General features: G+C 37.6%; 1 protein-coding gene across 1 annotated transcript; it reads left to right on the forward strand.

Moving 5' to 3' along the window:
• Positions 1-9,385: 9,385 nt before the first annotated feature.
• LOC132848564 (uncharacterized) lies at positions 9,386-16,013 on the forward strand. The gene is made up of 6 exons (XM_060874394.1): positions 9,386-11,421; positions 11,530-11,693; positions 11,787-12,007; positions 12,163-12,292; positions 14,622-14,722; positions 14,806-16,013. The coding sequence occupies exons 1-6, from the start codon at positions 9,471-9,473 to the stop codon at positions 14,933-14,935; spliced, it is 2,697 nt and encodes an 898-aa protein (XP_060730377.1). The 5' UTR covers positions 9,386-9,470; the 3' UTR covers positions 14,936-16,013.
• Positions 16,014-16,241: the final 228 nt, after the last annotated feature.

Consider the following 16,241-nt stretch of genomic DNA (forward strand, 5'->3'; position numbering starts at 1 on the left):
TTATTAAAGGATATGTTTATTACTTCTGCAATAAGTTCAACATTATCTGACATGATTGAACTAGATCATTTTTGTGCAAGGCTGCAGTGTTCATGATAATGGTTGGCCTTTTATTTTGCCCAGTCGAGGGATATCAGGCTTCACCTGCAGTCTATGCAGTGTCTGTGTGTAAAAAATAAATATATTCCAGGTGTTGATTTATATTCAGTAAAATAGATTTATTGGGCAAAGGTTGAAATTACAGCATCCTTGAACATGATAAAGAACAGGTCAAAAAATGAGAAACAAATGTACTGGTGTTTTATACAAAATGAAGCAAGAAAAGTCTAATTGTAATTACTGTATAGTTTACCAAAAAATAAAAATACTAAATATGGTGTACAGCAGAATAATGGTCATTTTATTTCTCCACATAACTTTAATAAACAGTGCACTAACTGGGGAAAATGTGAACACACACAAAAAGCATTTTAAAACATTCTCTACAGTTCTTCATCTGCCATCTGGTCTACAATCGAGATAAACTGTTCATAACTTTCAAACACCGTTTTCCAGCCCTCTGGAATGGGACATCATTTTTGTAGGGCAGAATTTTTTTTTTGTACTTTTTATGTCCCTGGATTGGTTGGCCACAGAGTGTACAAACTGGGAGATTTTACACCCTTGATAGTTTAGCTCCTAATTCTGATGGGTGTTTCCTCTTATGATTATAGTATGTAGATCTTGCCCAGCTGACAAATGTAGCAGTGCTGCTGTGTGATGTGCACGTCTGACTGGCAGACAATATGGGCTTATATTGCGTAGATCTTGCCCAGCTCAAAGATGTGCCAGGGCTGTGTGATGTGCATGTCTGACTGGCAGGCAGTATGGGCACTGACAAAGAGAGCAATGAGGCTGGACCAGTAGCAGGAACAAAGGTGGATTAGAGCGGGAGAGTGGCATAGTTATGTCGGTCCTCTCCTTCACAGCTTCGTCCCTGCCGTGCTAGGTGTGGGATAACACACCTCTGGATGACAGCGGCGGCAACAAGATCATCCCTTTTTGTCCGACAGTAGAGGGTGTTACCCCACTGGGTCCTGTACAGCTGATTAAACTTCTGTGGCTGCTTATCATGTTCCTCCACTACATTCCAGGCTTCAAAGATTTTGCACCTCTGCTCAGTGGTAAATGAAAGCTTGTTTTCTTTTCTTGATCTCCACCAGCAAGGAGCAGAACCTTTCTAGCTTTTGAAAGCCAGGAAGAGGGTTAGGACTGCAGGCATCCTCCTGTAAAAAATACAATTCAGAATACAGGCGGTTCAAATGTTTATCTTGTCTTCTTGTTTAATTAATTTTATAGCAATTGGCATATTGTGTTTCATTCTAACAGAAACTAGGCTACTCACAAATGCCGGTGGGTTTACAGTGGAGTTGTCATCAGCCGTGAGAGTGATGCGAGATGGGGCGACATCCAGAACGCCAAAAAAACAAATTAATAAGACACATTTTACGCCAAACTACACGAAAGTGTACCCCTGTCTTACTGTATAAGCGTTAAACATAATAACAATCTTGCACGCTGTACAGTTTGTAACAGTGACTTCAGCATTGCCCATGGCGGGGTAAATGATTGTAAAACACATTCTGACGTGACTTCAACAAGTTTCATTTCATGTGCATATTTTTTAGGCCGGCTAGTTGCCAACGTTACATAAAAACATCAAACTCCTTAGACCTGTTTAAAGTTGCAATAGAATATAAAAGCAGTATTACATAAATAGTATAAGCAGCTTATATAAATAGTAAAAGTGATCTACATATTTAATATAGTTAACAAATAATTGGGTAACACTTTACAATAAGGTTTATTAGTTAACATGAACTAATAATGAACTGCACGTATAAAGCATTAATTTATCTTTGTTAATGTTAATTTGAACATTTACTGATACATTATTCAAATCTTGTTAAGGCAAGTACTAAGTATTACACTTTCATAATTGAAAAAGAAAGTGAGTAGAAACAAGTTGCCAAAAAAATCTTCAATTAAAGGTGGGGTCTCCATTGTTTAAAAGCCAATGTTGACATTTGAAATCACCAAAACAAACACGCCCCTAACCCAAATGGGTGTCACTCCTGTATTGATAGCTCTGCCCACACATACATATGTAACCCAGGCAACTAATGGGAAGAAATGTGTCTTTATCATAGCTGAAGGGAAGAACAATACAATTGCAGATAAACAAACAAGCAAAAATGACACACAAGCATAATCATTCAAAGGACGGCATATATTAGTTCTGTGAAACAAAGCAAAACCAACGTTATTCACCTATCGAGAAGGAAAAAAGCAACCTCGGCATCTTAAGTAAAGTTGGCCGCATATTCACATGTTTCCATATTCTGAGAGACAGATTCCAAGGGACCGTCTGCAAAGTGCAAAACCCGAAAAGTGAATACTACAATAACAGTCAATCACTTCACTGTAATACACTGTACTGTCACCAAATTCAGCTCACACATCACTGATGTCCTGATAGTTATATTACAACACTTATTTGGGGGAAATGTCTTTTTAATACATACAGCCAACTTTACTTAATATTTAATATGCGGCTAACTTTACTTAAGTCCCTTGTCGTCCCATCGCAGGCCCCCGCTCCTTCAGTTCTCTCCAGCGCTGGAAAGCTGATCCTATATTAACACGGGTCCTACTTCTTGCCTTATCGTAAGCATTTCTTTGCTTTCTTTCTTTGTTTTTATCCTCCATGTCAATGTTAAAACCGCTTTCTGCTAATGTCACACATGCGCACTGAACACTCTCTCTGCCCATATTGACAAGACACGCCCCTTTCTGCTCATTGGCTACACGTTGGTTTTGTTTTTGTTTTGTTTGGTGGCCCAACACAGTTTTCTGAAGCATTCTGAAGATTTCTCAAACAATGGAAACCCCACCTTTAATTCTTGCTCTAATATATCATTAAACTTTTCGTCATTTTCCCTTCCTTGACACAGTTCAGTTAGGATATACACTCACCGAGCACTTTATTAGGAAAAGTTTTCTTTGACTGGGTAACACCTGTCTTTGCTCTCCAAAAAGCTTTAGTTCTTGGTTGCATAGATTCCACAAAATGGGAAGATATGCTCTTTAGTTAACTCTAGTCTGTTCCGTTCAGCAACACATTCAAACAGGTAGGAACAGGTAGGCTTTATTTCAAGGTGTAATATCCACGCCATCTTTCAGCCACCAGAGGGGAAACCTCTCTCGAATACTGAATACTTCCAGACCCACCCTCTTCTGGATTATTTAGACATTTAAACACCATGTATGCTACTTTTTTGCTACATAGATAACAACAAGAGAAATATAGCAATGCATTATACATAAATGCTATCAGTATACACAAGTATATGATTTACATAAACCAAACAAAGAATACAAATAACAAAGATAGCCAGAGAAAACTAAATAAAAAGACACACACACCAGAGCCGATCCTGACCTCCCTGAGGCCCTAAGCAAAATTCTGCTAAGGGGCCCTAATACCTGACCTGTGAGCCATGTAATCTATTTGCCACACATTCACACTTGACACCCCACTGCTCCCACTACAAACCTCCCTCCTTTTAAAAAAGTTTGCTCCTTCTCTCTCAAAGAGTAAAACAATACAGAATTGAATGAGGTATAAACAAATCTTTATTGAATGGAATATTTTAAATAGAATTTTGAGTTATTTTTCCCCATTTGACAGATGTCTCTGTAATAAGCCTGAATGGAACCCTCTTCTAGACTTGTCTTTAGGGTAAGAAAAACCAATTTCTGGTTTGAATAGACCTCTGCGCACTAACTCAGACCTCATTAAGTCTGTTAAGACTGAGGGCCAATCTGATGGATCAATTGGTGGAGCAGCAACCATTCTAATAGGGTCTGCTTGTATCTGATGCTGGCTGTACATCTCTGGTTGTTTTAGTACTGACTGAAGCTGCCTGTACTTCACCAGGGTCTGTGTTAGTACTCACTGAAGAAGTCTGTCCTCGGTCTGTGTTAATAATTGGTGAAGCTGGCTGTACTGGGTCTATCCTAGTATTGCATGAAGATGGCTGTACTGAGTCTGTGTTAGTATTTGGTGAAGCTGGCTGTACTGGGTCTGTGCTAGTACTCACTTAGGCTGGAAGTGAATGAACTGAGCCTGTGGTTGTACTGGCTGTTGATCCAGCATCTCCTCTACTAACAAACTTGAGCATACAGTAGCACCTGGAATTTATAGATAACTACTATTATTAATTTTATAAGCTGCATTAGGCCCCACTTAAACTGCCTCCCTCAGATTCCTCTTTGTCCATTTTCAAATATAAAATACTATTTATAATATGAATTGGCTCTTGCAATATTCAACTAGTGAATATGCAATAGCAGATATCAGAAATTACGTTTTTACTGGTGTAAAATGTTATCAAAATATCAAAAATCAAAAATATGGTTACTACTAGAAATCACACACTCTTAATATTTACATTTTAAGTAATGAAAACTGAATTCTTGATATCAAAAATCCATATCATGTGAATGTATAAAAGCTAAAATGGCTTGCCATACCGTGTCACTGTGTTTTATATTATGCATGAGAGCAATACTTGATCCCTGATGGTTATTATTTACTGAGGGAAGTGCATTCATATTGACCTGGCATTATGCACATTCCAATGTAAATCCATTGGTTTCCATATTGCATTAACGTTGTTATAACCTTGATTGAGAGACTATAAACATTGTCATTTAGGAGTGCTATCACGCTACTTCTTGTACTGGTCCCCACACAGATGTTGCTGCTGGAAAGCGCGCATGTCATTTCGTGCACGATTGCACGCGCATGTGAACGCATGTGCACGCGCGGCGCGTTTATCGAGCTGCCGTTTATAAACACTGTTGCCCTTGGGCGTTTATTCACGCGAATGTTCACGCAATAAATTGTTGTGTGACAGACAGACAGGCCAAGAGATGCACTGGCAGCACTGCACAGTTAATTTAGCTAGTCAGATAGAGACTAGAGACAGAACTGGCGTAGTGAGCGTACATTGCTGATCAGCTCTGACTAGGGTTGCCACCTTCAATACAGAAAAATAAGGGACGCCTGCCACAGCGGGGGCCACACCCCTCGGGGCCACGATGACCACAGTCCCGATGGCGTGCCAGTGGTGGTATATCATAACTTAAAACATGTATTCATAAAAATATTAAGATTGATACCAATGGACGTTATAATAAGATATCTGCTATTGAAATCAGTGTGAACAGATGCACTCAGTCTCTCACTATCACAACTTAAATGGTCTTATTGAATACACAGTTATGACAATAATAAATATACGCCAACAAAGTGTGACTGAGAACACAAAAAATAAGCTTTTGGAAGAACTAGTGAGATGTGAACCATATTTTATTAACTTATTATTAAATTAACAGATCCATAACTTAGTAATTATAACTTGCAAACTTGCAAACTTGCAAAAGAGGGGGGCACGGTGGCTTAGTGGTTAGCACGTTCGCCTCACACCTCCAGGGTTGGGGGTTCGATTCCCGCCTCCGCCTTGTGTGTGTGGAGTTTGCATGTTCTCCCCGTGCCTCGGGGGTCTCCTCCGGGTACTCCGGTTTCCTCCCCCGGTCTAAAGACATGCATGTTAGGTTGATTGGCATCTCTGGAAAATTGTCCGTAGTGAATGAGAGTGTGTGTGTGCCCTGCGATGGGTTGGCACTCCGTCCAGGGTGTATCCTGCCTTGATGCCCGATGACGCCTGAGACAGGCTCAGGCTCCCCGTGACCCGAGGTAGTTCGGATAAGCGGTAGAAAATGAGAGAGAACTTGCAAAAGATCTTCCATGAACATAATAACATCAGTGGATGTATATCAGTGTATCAGTGAATATCAGCGGACCAGATGTAGTAGTGTGCAGTATTGGAGCATGTCAGGCCTACTTTCTTTTATAAGTGTACTTCTTGTCACTCCGTTTCATATGGATTTTCTGTCACTCTGAAAGAACCGGCGAGGCGGCGTCCCGCCCTCCTCTGACTCTGATTGGCCGTGATTCACGGCCCGTAACCCTATAACAAACCAATCAAACCAACGATGGCAACGAGTTTTACCCAATCAGGGGCAGAATAGGACGCGTCTCCACACAATGCGGGTGGGGTGATTTGCATGGGATGCTGTATAATGTGGACCTATGTAAAATACGGGACAAATCGCGATTCGGACGATTCCGTATTTCACGGGACGGCTGGCAACCCTAGCTCTGACACACACGCAAATATGGTGCAGTTTAATTGTTTATTTCAAATTTGCAGATAATATTAGAAGAACTGGAAGCTTTTTTTTTATTTTCACATTTATACATATTGCAGTATTGCTTAAATTCGCTGATAAAATCGAAAAGAATTGGCTTACCACCAGACCGCTTCATTTTATATGAAACTTCCCCATTAGGATCAGTAATTGAAAACATATGATTTATCCTTTTCTATCCCACAATTATTAACATATATCATTATATTAGACCCATCCAATTTAACAACTGTATTAAGTTTTCTTGTAATAAAATTTTCAACAACATCCCAAAATATTGTATAAATTTATATCATGATCTGTCATCCATAAAGATGTGTCTGCTAGACATGCTGAGATTCAAGCAGAAGCTGTCTGAGGAAAGGAAGGAGAAGAAGTAGAAAGAGAACCCATATTATATATGATATAACCTCACCAAAAGAGTGAGTGTAGGGAAAGGAAAGATCTGGGCCATGTACTGAGCCTTGCAGGACAGCAGTAGAGAGTCTATATAGAGCAGATGTTGATCATCTCTATGTTACAATTTTCAAGGTAGGAAGCAAACCATTGCCATGCTGCTCCATGAATTCCAAAACTCTTGAAGGTGGACAATAGAGTCTTGTGTCAATAGAGTCATTGCCAAATGTTCAAGGAGGATGAGGACAGATGTCTGATCTAGCAGCATGTAGTTTCTCAGTGACGGTCAAAAGGGAAGTCTCTGTGGAGTACATGGCTTTGTATCTGGTTGGTTCTGTGTGAGATGGATAGATTATGGGACAGAAGTCTAAACAAACACATGTACATTGATGGATTTATCTGATGCTGTCCCAGAATTAATTATGAATGTAGGATACTGGCAGTGAACAGCTTATGTGCTGTAATTTGCATGATGAGAGAAATTTCCCCTCTAATATTTAATGCAATCAGAGCCATTTTGAGCAAATGTTTACTGACAACTAGTATAGTACATTTCATTCACCTAATACTAAGTATTTTTGTGTGACTTTGTGTGACAAAGCTCTGCTGTGCTTAAAGAGTTATAAAGTTTTATAAATGAGATAAATATAAGTTGATATTGATAAGGGTGTCTGCCACATGACATTCATGTATAAATGACCTAGAAAAGATTTTAACTGTAAAGACAGTAACCATTTTATTATCAGGAAAAAAGAAGGCCTATAAAATGATGTTTGTTAACCACAATAACTCAATTACTATTGTAATTCTGCTACTCAAACTGTCAAGCTTTTATGGGCAAAGCATTTACACTAGGTTGGTGTTGTTATGCCCCGTCTAAGGGTGAAATCGCAACATGAAAGTGAACGAGGAAACAGAGATAACTGAAAGAACAATATTTTAATGAGAAGAACAATTTCACAACTGGGGGTATGTCTTCAGGAGCCGACAAGGCCAAAATAACAAACAAAAACAGCTAATTATTGTAGCCTTTAACTTCCCTACTTGGCAAACAAAAGAAAAAGAAAATACAATCACTTCCCTAACTCCCTGAACAAAAACACAATCAATAAAAGGTTCAAACAAAAATGGCATCGGTCTCCCTACCTCCCCAATAATACTATATACAAATATTTACAGGTTAGCTAATAAGCCCAAATAGGGGCAATCCAGAATCAAAGTCAAAAAGAATAGTCAGGAGTCAGTATTAACAGGAAGGCTAAACACACAAATACAACAAACTACTCTCACACAATACTAGCTAACAGCAAACGAGTAACCAAACACAGCAAGTGAGCAAAAAACTAAAAACAGGTAGAGGTGGTGGAGGCTTTTATAGGCCTCAGGGAGTCAGCTGACCAGGCAGGGCGTGGCACCAGGTAACCCTCAGGAACCAATCGGTGTTCATCCTGCATAGAAACACAGACACCTCCCAAAACAGAAAACAAAAATAGAAAAGGACGTAACAGCATAATGATTCACCAACTTAGTCTCATTATGCTTGATAGAAACAAGTTCACAATTCTTAGTGTGAACCTAGTGAATAGCTTCACCTGCTTGTGATAGCGATGCCTCCCTCCCAGATGCGCTGAACGACTTCTACACTCGGTTTGAGGTGCAGAACAACGTAACGGCAAGGAAGACCATCCCTTCCCCTGATGACCCCATCCCAAAGAAGTCTACAATGTCCTGCCTCAATGACTATCGTCCCGTCGCACTCACACCAATTGTTATGAAGTGCTTCGAGAAGCTCGTCATGAGGCACATCAAGACCAAGCTACCACCCTCACTGGACCACCTACATTGTGGTGTGATAGAAGCACTTATAGAGTCTAGTACAAACCCTGAAAGAAATTATGGGATGGGATTTGTGGATTTGGATGAAAAAGTAGAGAATCTTATTAATAGATTACCTGCAGGAAATGAAGCATCCTTGTACCCATATGCTACTTTTTGAAAGTTATTTTAATGTTCTGTTCCCATCAGCAGAACAGTATCAACAGAATATCACAAAGTGGTTGAAAGACTCAATGAAAACAGAGATCTACATCAACGGATTCATTGAGCACTTTCCCAGAATTCCTGATGAACATAGGATAATGTCACTTAACAGCTTACATGCTGTAATATGTGTAATATGATGAGAGAAATTTCCCCTCAAATATTTAAAATATAAAATATAAAAAAGGCCTATAAAATGATGTTTGTTAACCACCGTAAATTCACCGTAAACTACTGTAATTCTGCTAGTCTCATTATGCTTGATAGAAACAAGTTCACAATTCTTAGTGTGAACCTAGTGAACATTTGGCTGAATGGAGATGTTTGAAAAGACAAAAAACTTCTAACGTAAAGCAGTTTTCAATTGTACTTATAAAATATGTAAAATATACAGTGAACAAAATTTCTTATAGTTGAGAGTTTCCAAATGATCATAAACAAAATTATTAATTGCTTAAGTAATAAATCAAACCCGTTTGCAGTGTGCACAATACAAAAATGTTTTCAAATGTTGTACCATCTACTGTTAGAAATTATTTTAAATTTTGATTAAATAGAAGTTTGCTATTCTACATTCTATAAATTCTATGTCTAAATAAGTGGTGTTGTTTTTTTCAGTAGCATGCAGGTTCTTAAAATGTATGGATGTGAAGTGATAAAGCTGAAGTGATAACCCATACCACCACAATTTATCTCCACAGAACATTTAAGAATCAATGGCATTCCAAATACAATGGTCCATTCCTGTTCCTGTTCCTGTCGAAGTTACTCCAAGGAAAACACATCAATTAATACAGTGCATTGTTGACAGCAACGCAAAGAAATTAAAGAAACTTGTTAGTAAATCCAATATTAATGGACTGTACTCTTCAGCAATCTGGAATGATGATGTTTCCCTCCTGACTGCAGCAGTTGTATGTGGGAATGAAGAGATTTGTAACTTTCTACTGAGAGAAAAAGCTGATCCCAACATACTATCCACAAATCGCCTAACATCTCTGCACTATGCTGCAAATACTCCAGGAGTTCCACTGAATATTGTGAGAAGATTAATAGCTGCAAAAGCTAATCCAGATGGTCATCAACAACAACCATTTACACCATTACAGTTTGCTGCCAGTAATGACAGACTGGATGTGATTGAAGCACTTATAAAAGCTGGTGCAAACCCTGAAAGAAATTATGGGAAGGGATTTGTGGATTTGGATGAAAAAGTAGAGAATCTTATTAATAGATTACCTGCAGGAAATGAAGCTGTAGAAAAATGCAAAATGTTTTTCACTTTTGCTGCTATGGTTCCCAGAAAAACTCAGTCAGAGGTTTTTAACTTCTGTAGGGAACATTTTTTTGAGGAGCATCCTCTTACCCATATGCTACTTTTTGAAAGATATTTTAATGTTGTGGGACCATCAGCAGAACAGTATCAACAGAGTAGCACAAAGTGGTTGAAAAACTCAATGAAAACAGAGATCTACATCAACGGATTCATTGAGCGCTTTCCCAGAATTCCTATTGAACATAGGATAATGTCACTTAACAGCTTACATGCTGTAATATGCATGATGAGAGAAATTTCCCCTCAAATATTTAATGCAGTCGTACCCATTTTGAACAAGTGTTTAGTGCCTAGTACAGTGCAGGGAAATGTGTTCAACCACCTAATACTAAGTATTCTTTATGTGACTATGGACAAGTCCTCAAAGCAAAAGCCTGCTGCTGAAAGTCTTCACTCTGATGTGCTTGAAAAGTTATGCGATGCACTTATGCCTTTCACCAATCCTAACTTTTCAACTGAGGTCAGCAGACTTACTTACTGTTTATTTGCTGACCTACACAAGTTTGTCCCAGAGCACATTAACTCATGTGGAGTAACCTCAGTGCCTGAAAGAGTTCTTCATGCTGTAGATATAGGACCAGATGATGCAATTAAAGAAAAACTCCACAAACTGGACACAAATCTCAGAAATCCCCAAATCTCAAGCACTGTAGATTGCATGGGTGAAGTAGCAGACAGAATGCCATCAAAGAAGAAAAAAAAAAGAAAAAAAAAGAAAGACAATCAACAAGACATTATCTCAAAAGAAGATTCTGATACTGCAAAAACATCAGTTCAGGAGTCTAGTGTGCATCCATATGCAACACACACTGAGGATTTACCAGTTAAAAGAAATTGGCTTTCATTGAGTCAACGTTGGAAGCCCAAGCTAGAGAAGCTTGCTAACCTACCAGCAAGTAAGGTTTATCACCTGGGGAATCTTACAATTGGCAATAGTTCTGAATTTGAGATCGCTAAAGGAAGTGATGGAACTCGTGTTTTTCTTGGTCTGAGAGATGATGGCACTGAGGTAGCTGTCAAACGAATGTACAGGTCCGAATATCAAGGCCTCAAAAATGAAGAGCAATTTTTACGGCTTCCTCAGCTTGATAATCCTTGTATTGTGCGCTATGTGGACTTTGCAGAGGATGAACATTTTGGATATCTTGCTCTTCAACTTTGTGAATACACACTGAACGAATACATTGAAGACCATTTGCCAGAAGACACTTCTCAGCAGCTACAGGTCCTGAAGAAAATTGTAAAAGAAGTGCTTTATAGCTTAAATGCTCTTCACGGCCATGACACCAAAGTGCTTCACCGAGATATCAAACCACAGAATGTTCTGATTGGTAGGAATCCTATTAACAGTCTTGTCTGTAACCATTGACATAATTAAAAACATATTCATCACTGGAAAATTCTTAAATTGGCCTTCTTATGTTATTAATTGTTAACAGATATAACCGGAAAGGCAAGACTAGCTGATTTCGGCATAAGTCGAAGACTGAAGTTGGGGGAGACGACTTGCCGCACTAATCCTGCTGGAACAAAGTACTGGAAAGCCAGAGAGACGCTTGAAGAGGACATTAACAGTGGCTACAAGAGGAGTTCTGACATTCAGGTACTGTATATTCATTTTTAATATTGATTAGTAATGCAGAATGGATATTAAAATGTGTTTGGTTTTAACTGTTGTAACTCTAAACACATTTAGGTGGCAGGAATGTTAATATATTACATCCTCTCCCGTGGACATCATCCATTTGGCACAGGCCCTCGATGTGAGAGTAACATTCTTGATGGGAAGTACTCTTTGGAACACGTGGAGGATGAACTGGCAAAGGACCTGGTGAAGTGGATGATCAGTCATGAACCAAAGGACAGACCTAATGTAGAGGAAACCCTTCGCCACCCATTCTTTTGGCCAAATAAAGAGTAAGACAAGCTTTTGTTTGTATGTTTGTTTGTTTTTTAAATTAATGCAGTTTTTATGAAAAATTGCATAGTATATGTAAGTTGCAATAATTTTCTTCCAATTCACTGCAAAAAAATATTCATGGTATTTTACTTTTTTTATATAAAATTTTCAGTAAATTGGACTACTTAGACAAGCTGGGTAATGAAAAGGAAGTAGAAAACTGCCGCAACGCTGGCCCAGACCTCCTTTCTGCTATAGAGGCTGTTACAGCAGGGGAAAGTTTCTTAGACTGGAAAACAAAAGTGAGTCCAATAAGATTTCACTCTTTATTAATGACTTAATATAAGTCATTAATCTGCAGCAGCAATCGTCTATAAAGATGATATTGATTTGTCACTGTTTCATTTACAATGTGTTCATTGATGCATTTTGGTTAAGAAATGTGTGTAATAATGTGAATTAATGTGTTTGTGCAAAGAAATATGCATTTTGAAACTGTAAATTTTGTAGTTATTTGCTGATTTATGATAGTCGTTAACAAAAACTACTAGTAAACTGCAGTGTTGTAATGTAACGGAGTACAAATACTTCGTTACTGTACTTAAGTAGAAATTTCACGTATCTGTACTTTACTTTGCTATTTAAATTAATGTCAACTTTCACTTTTACTCCACTACATTTCCTAGATAAAATGTATATTTTTACTACGTTATATTTCCACTAAGCATCTTCGTTACTCGTTACTACAAAATAAAATCAGAAGAAATGTGTGCGACTGCAATAAGGGAGGTTTGGCAAATCACTGCTCCTAGATTACATTACACAGCTCCGCACGCTCTATTTCAGCGTAATGTTGCCGAAGGAGCAGTGGCGGAGCCAGAGGGGTGTCCGGGGTGGCACTGAACACCCCTGACATCTGATTGGCCACCTCAGGTGACACCCCGAATTTTTATTTGATAGCATTGGAAGTTTGGTGCTGATTGACATCTCATTTCACCGATCAAAAGAAGTCTTCGTTTGACACTTGGTCACGGCGCCGCTCAACATTTCAAATCCATCAATCAATGACAAGAAAGAGTTGAGAGGTAGAGAAGAATACTGTAACAGACTAATACTACAATATCAAATTTCGGTAAGTTTTGAGATTAAACATCAGGATTTAGTTTTCCAGAAACATATTTCGAAAGTTACATCGCTATATAAATTGACTTTAGACGCTATTAACAGATTAATCAGACAAGAGAGATCGGTTCATTCCCCAGTTTAGCCATAATATACATTACGTTGACATTTGTGCTAGTTATACACGTATACAGTGCAGTGTCTGTGTGTAAGTCTTTAACTGTTTAGCGAATATGAGGTAACTAGTTTTACAGCTGTCAGTGTTTAATGTTGTTATTAAACTATGTATCTGGTAATGTTACTCAAAAGATTACTGCAATTGCAGACAGCCTGTTATCTATCATAAAGGTGATTAAAGTAGTCATTTATGCTGACAGTTGATTTTAAAGTGCAGTTATTATAGTGGGATTTGTAGTTAAAGTTGAGTTTTAATAAAAAAAAATCTGTATTTGATGCTTAAATGTGTTATATCCATGGGTCATATTTTTACATAGGGTCAATAAAAAAATGAAAAGAAAGGCAGAGATATCAAACTTCTTTTTAAAGAAGCAAACACATACAGATCAGGTGCAATCAGACCCCAGCCCAGCCCCCAGGCCCTGCATCACCACAATACCCCAGAGCAGCTTCCTGCCTGATGCTAGTAGTCAGACTTCACAAGAACCACCAACAGGTCTGAGAACCCACCAGGCAGTCAGTCAGTCAGTCAGTCACATGTCCAGTTCAGAATTTAAGTTTAGCTTGTTATAGATGATTTCAGCAGTTTAGGCTTTACATAAAAATGTAATTAGATGTTGATTTATGTGTAACATACACAAGATAAAATTATTTTTATAATTATTATTATTGGCCGTATTTGCAAGAAATGTTTCTGTACAATTGGAATGAAAGATTCTTCCTACCGGATGAAGTGCTTCTTATGCCTACCGAAAATCACTGAAATTTGACTTTTTACTTTTACTTCAAATACTTAAGTACATTAAATATCATAAAATTACTTTTGATACTTAAGTACAGTATATATCAGATACTTTAAGACATACTTGAGTAATATTTTAAAAGGTAACTTTCACTTCTACCAAAGTCTTTTTCTAGTACGATACTTGTATTTTTACTCAAGTATTGCTTTCTAGTACTTTATACAACACTGGTAAACTGTTATAAACTGTTTCTAAAAAACATTTAGAAAAGTGATTAAGCTTTGTTTAATATCACTAACCACATTAGTAACAACACCAGTATACATGCACATTCATGCAATTATCTAATCAGGTATCAGCAGTGCAATGTTTAACATGATGCAGATACAACCAGCCACATCAGATAATGTTCACTCTCAGCCATCAGAATGGGGAAAATGAAATCTCCATGATCTTAATCATGGCATGTTTTTGTTACCAGATGGGCTGGTTTTAGAGATCATGCAAGTGTGATTCATGGGACTACTACAGAATACTTGTTTGTGCATCAGAAAGTACTTGACTTTCAATAATTCCTGTTTCTCCACAGTTACCTGCTGAGCTTGTGCAAAAATTGGATGGTAGGAAAAAGACCTACCCAGAGAACACACTTGGTCTGCTGCGCTTCTTAAGGAATCTGCATCAGCATTAGTGAGTTATACAGAAAATATTCCTTACCGATGTAATTTTTTTTGATTTGTGTTAAACTAATTACTTTTGTTCTGTCTCAATAGCTCTGATGATGCCAAGAATTTAAATTTGATGACGTTATTCCCTGACCTTTTTGAAACTGTTTTCATGTTTGCCAAAACGAGAGGGTGGACCACTTCGATGGAATTTATGCTTGAGATACCGGAGACATGATCACTATCAAAATGCACAATTATGTCTCCACTGTCATTGTGATTTGTTTGATAAATATTAATTCATTGTTAATATTTTTTTTATATTTACATTAGTCATGATAATGTTTTATTAAAATATCACGTTAGTTTTATACATGCTGCTGTGATTACTACATACACACTGTTTAATAAGCTGGCACCAGCTGACCTTCTGCTAACTTTTAATGGTGAAGTGAACCCATTATGAACATGCACTCATTATATACTTTGTATATAGAAATTATCTGGTGCTGGACATCTCTATTCATATTTTTTCAACCAGAGTTTTTTCTTAGTTCCCAGTTACTTTTTTATATTTCTTAATTCTGTAGTTCTTATGGAGGTGATGTCTATCGATCTCTGCAATTTTTTACAAAAATTGTAATCGTTATTAAGGGCATTTAACAAACTTCATTTTTGATATAAAATGGCATTAAGGATTTGATGTAAACAAGATTTATAACATTTCTATTTATACCATTGTGTAATTGAAAGTCTAACTGAAAAATAAATCCAGGATTTTGTGATCACAAATTTAATGCTAAACCAGGCTAAATCTCCGATAGTTGGTTGAAATTTTTGATATTGAGGTTGAAATTTTAAAAAATTACAGCAGATTTGGGCCAAGACATGTCATTAGACATTATAACAACAGCCAAAACGCGCTTTGATTCACAAGCATAAAAACACACGGCTAAAGCCTACATACAGCCTTCATACAAGGTAACTTCAAATGTGTTATTCACTTTCTCGTTATCTGTATTACATATTGCCCTGTCATGGCATATGTTTATGATTACGAGTAAGTCGTATGAAATCTTATTTTGGGTTTGCAAAAGTCAAGCTGGAGACATTTGTTACCCCTTACACTGATAACCATCAGCAAAGCATGATGAGCATTATCTTCTGCTATCACACAGCAGTTTTACTGTTTTGCATGAGATATTTTGTCTGTGGACTTTCCTTTTTCTTTTTATAATAAATACTTTTACCATAAGTAGGTAAAACCTTTGACATATATTAAAAAAGCCCCAGTGCAGACTAACAACAGTGCAGTACATGCTGTTCATGTTTATTCTCCCTCTAGTGGATGGTCTGAAGCATAATGGTGGGACTCTGTTGGGAAATGTTTCTTTTTCTAGATGTAAACAGTCACAAAATTTTAACTAGACTGAATGAGGATGAGATAATTAAGTTCATAATTAACCTCATTGTTTTAGGTTTGTTCAGATGGGTCATGTCTGTCATTGTTTTTTATTAAATGTTTTTCTAAATGAAATACATTC

Source organism: Tachysurus vachellii, chromosome 7 (assembly GCF_030014155.1).
Source record: "Tachysurus vachellii isolate PV-2020 chromosome 7, HZAU_Pvac_v1, whole genome shotgun sequence".
In the NCBI taxonomy this organism is placed as follows: Eukaryota; Metazoa; Chordata; class Actinopteri; order Siluriformes; family Bagridae; genus Tachysurus; species Tachysurus vachellii.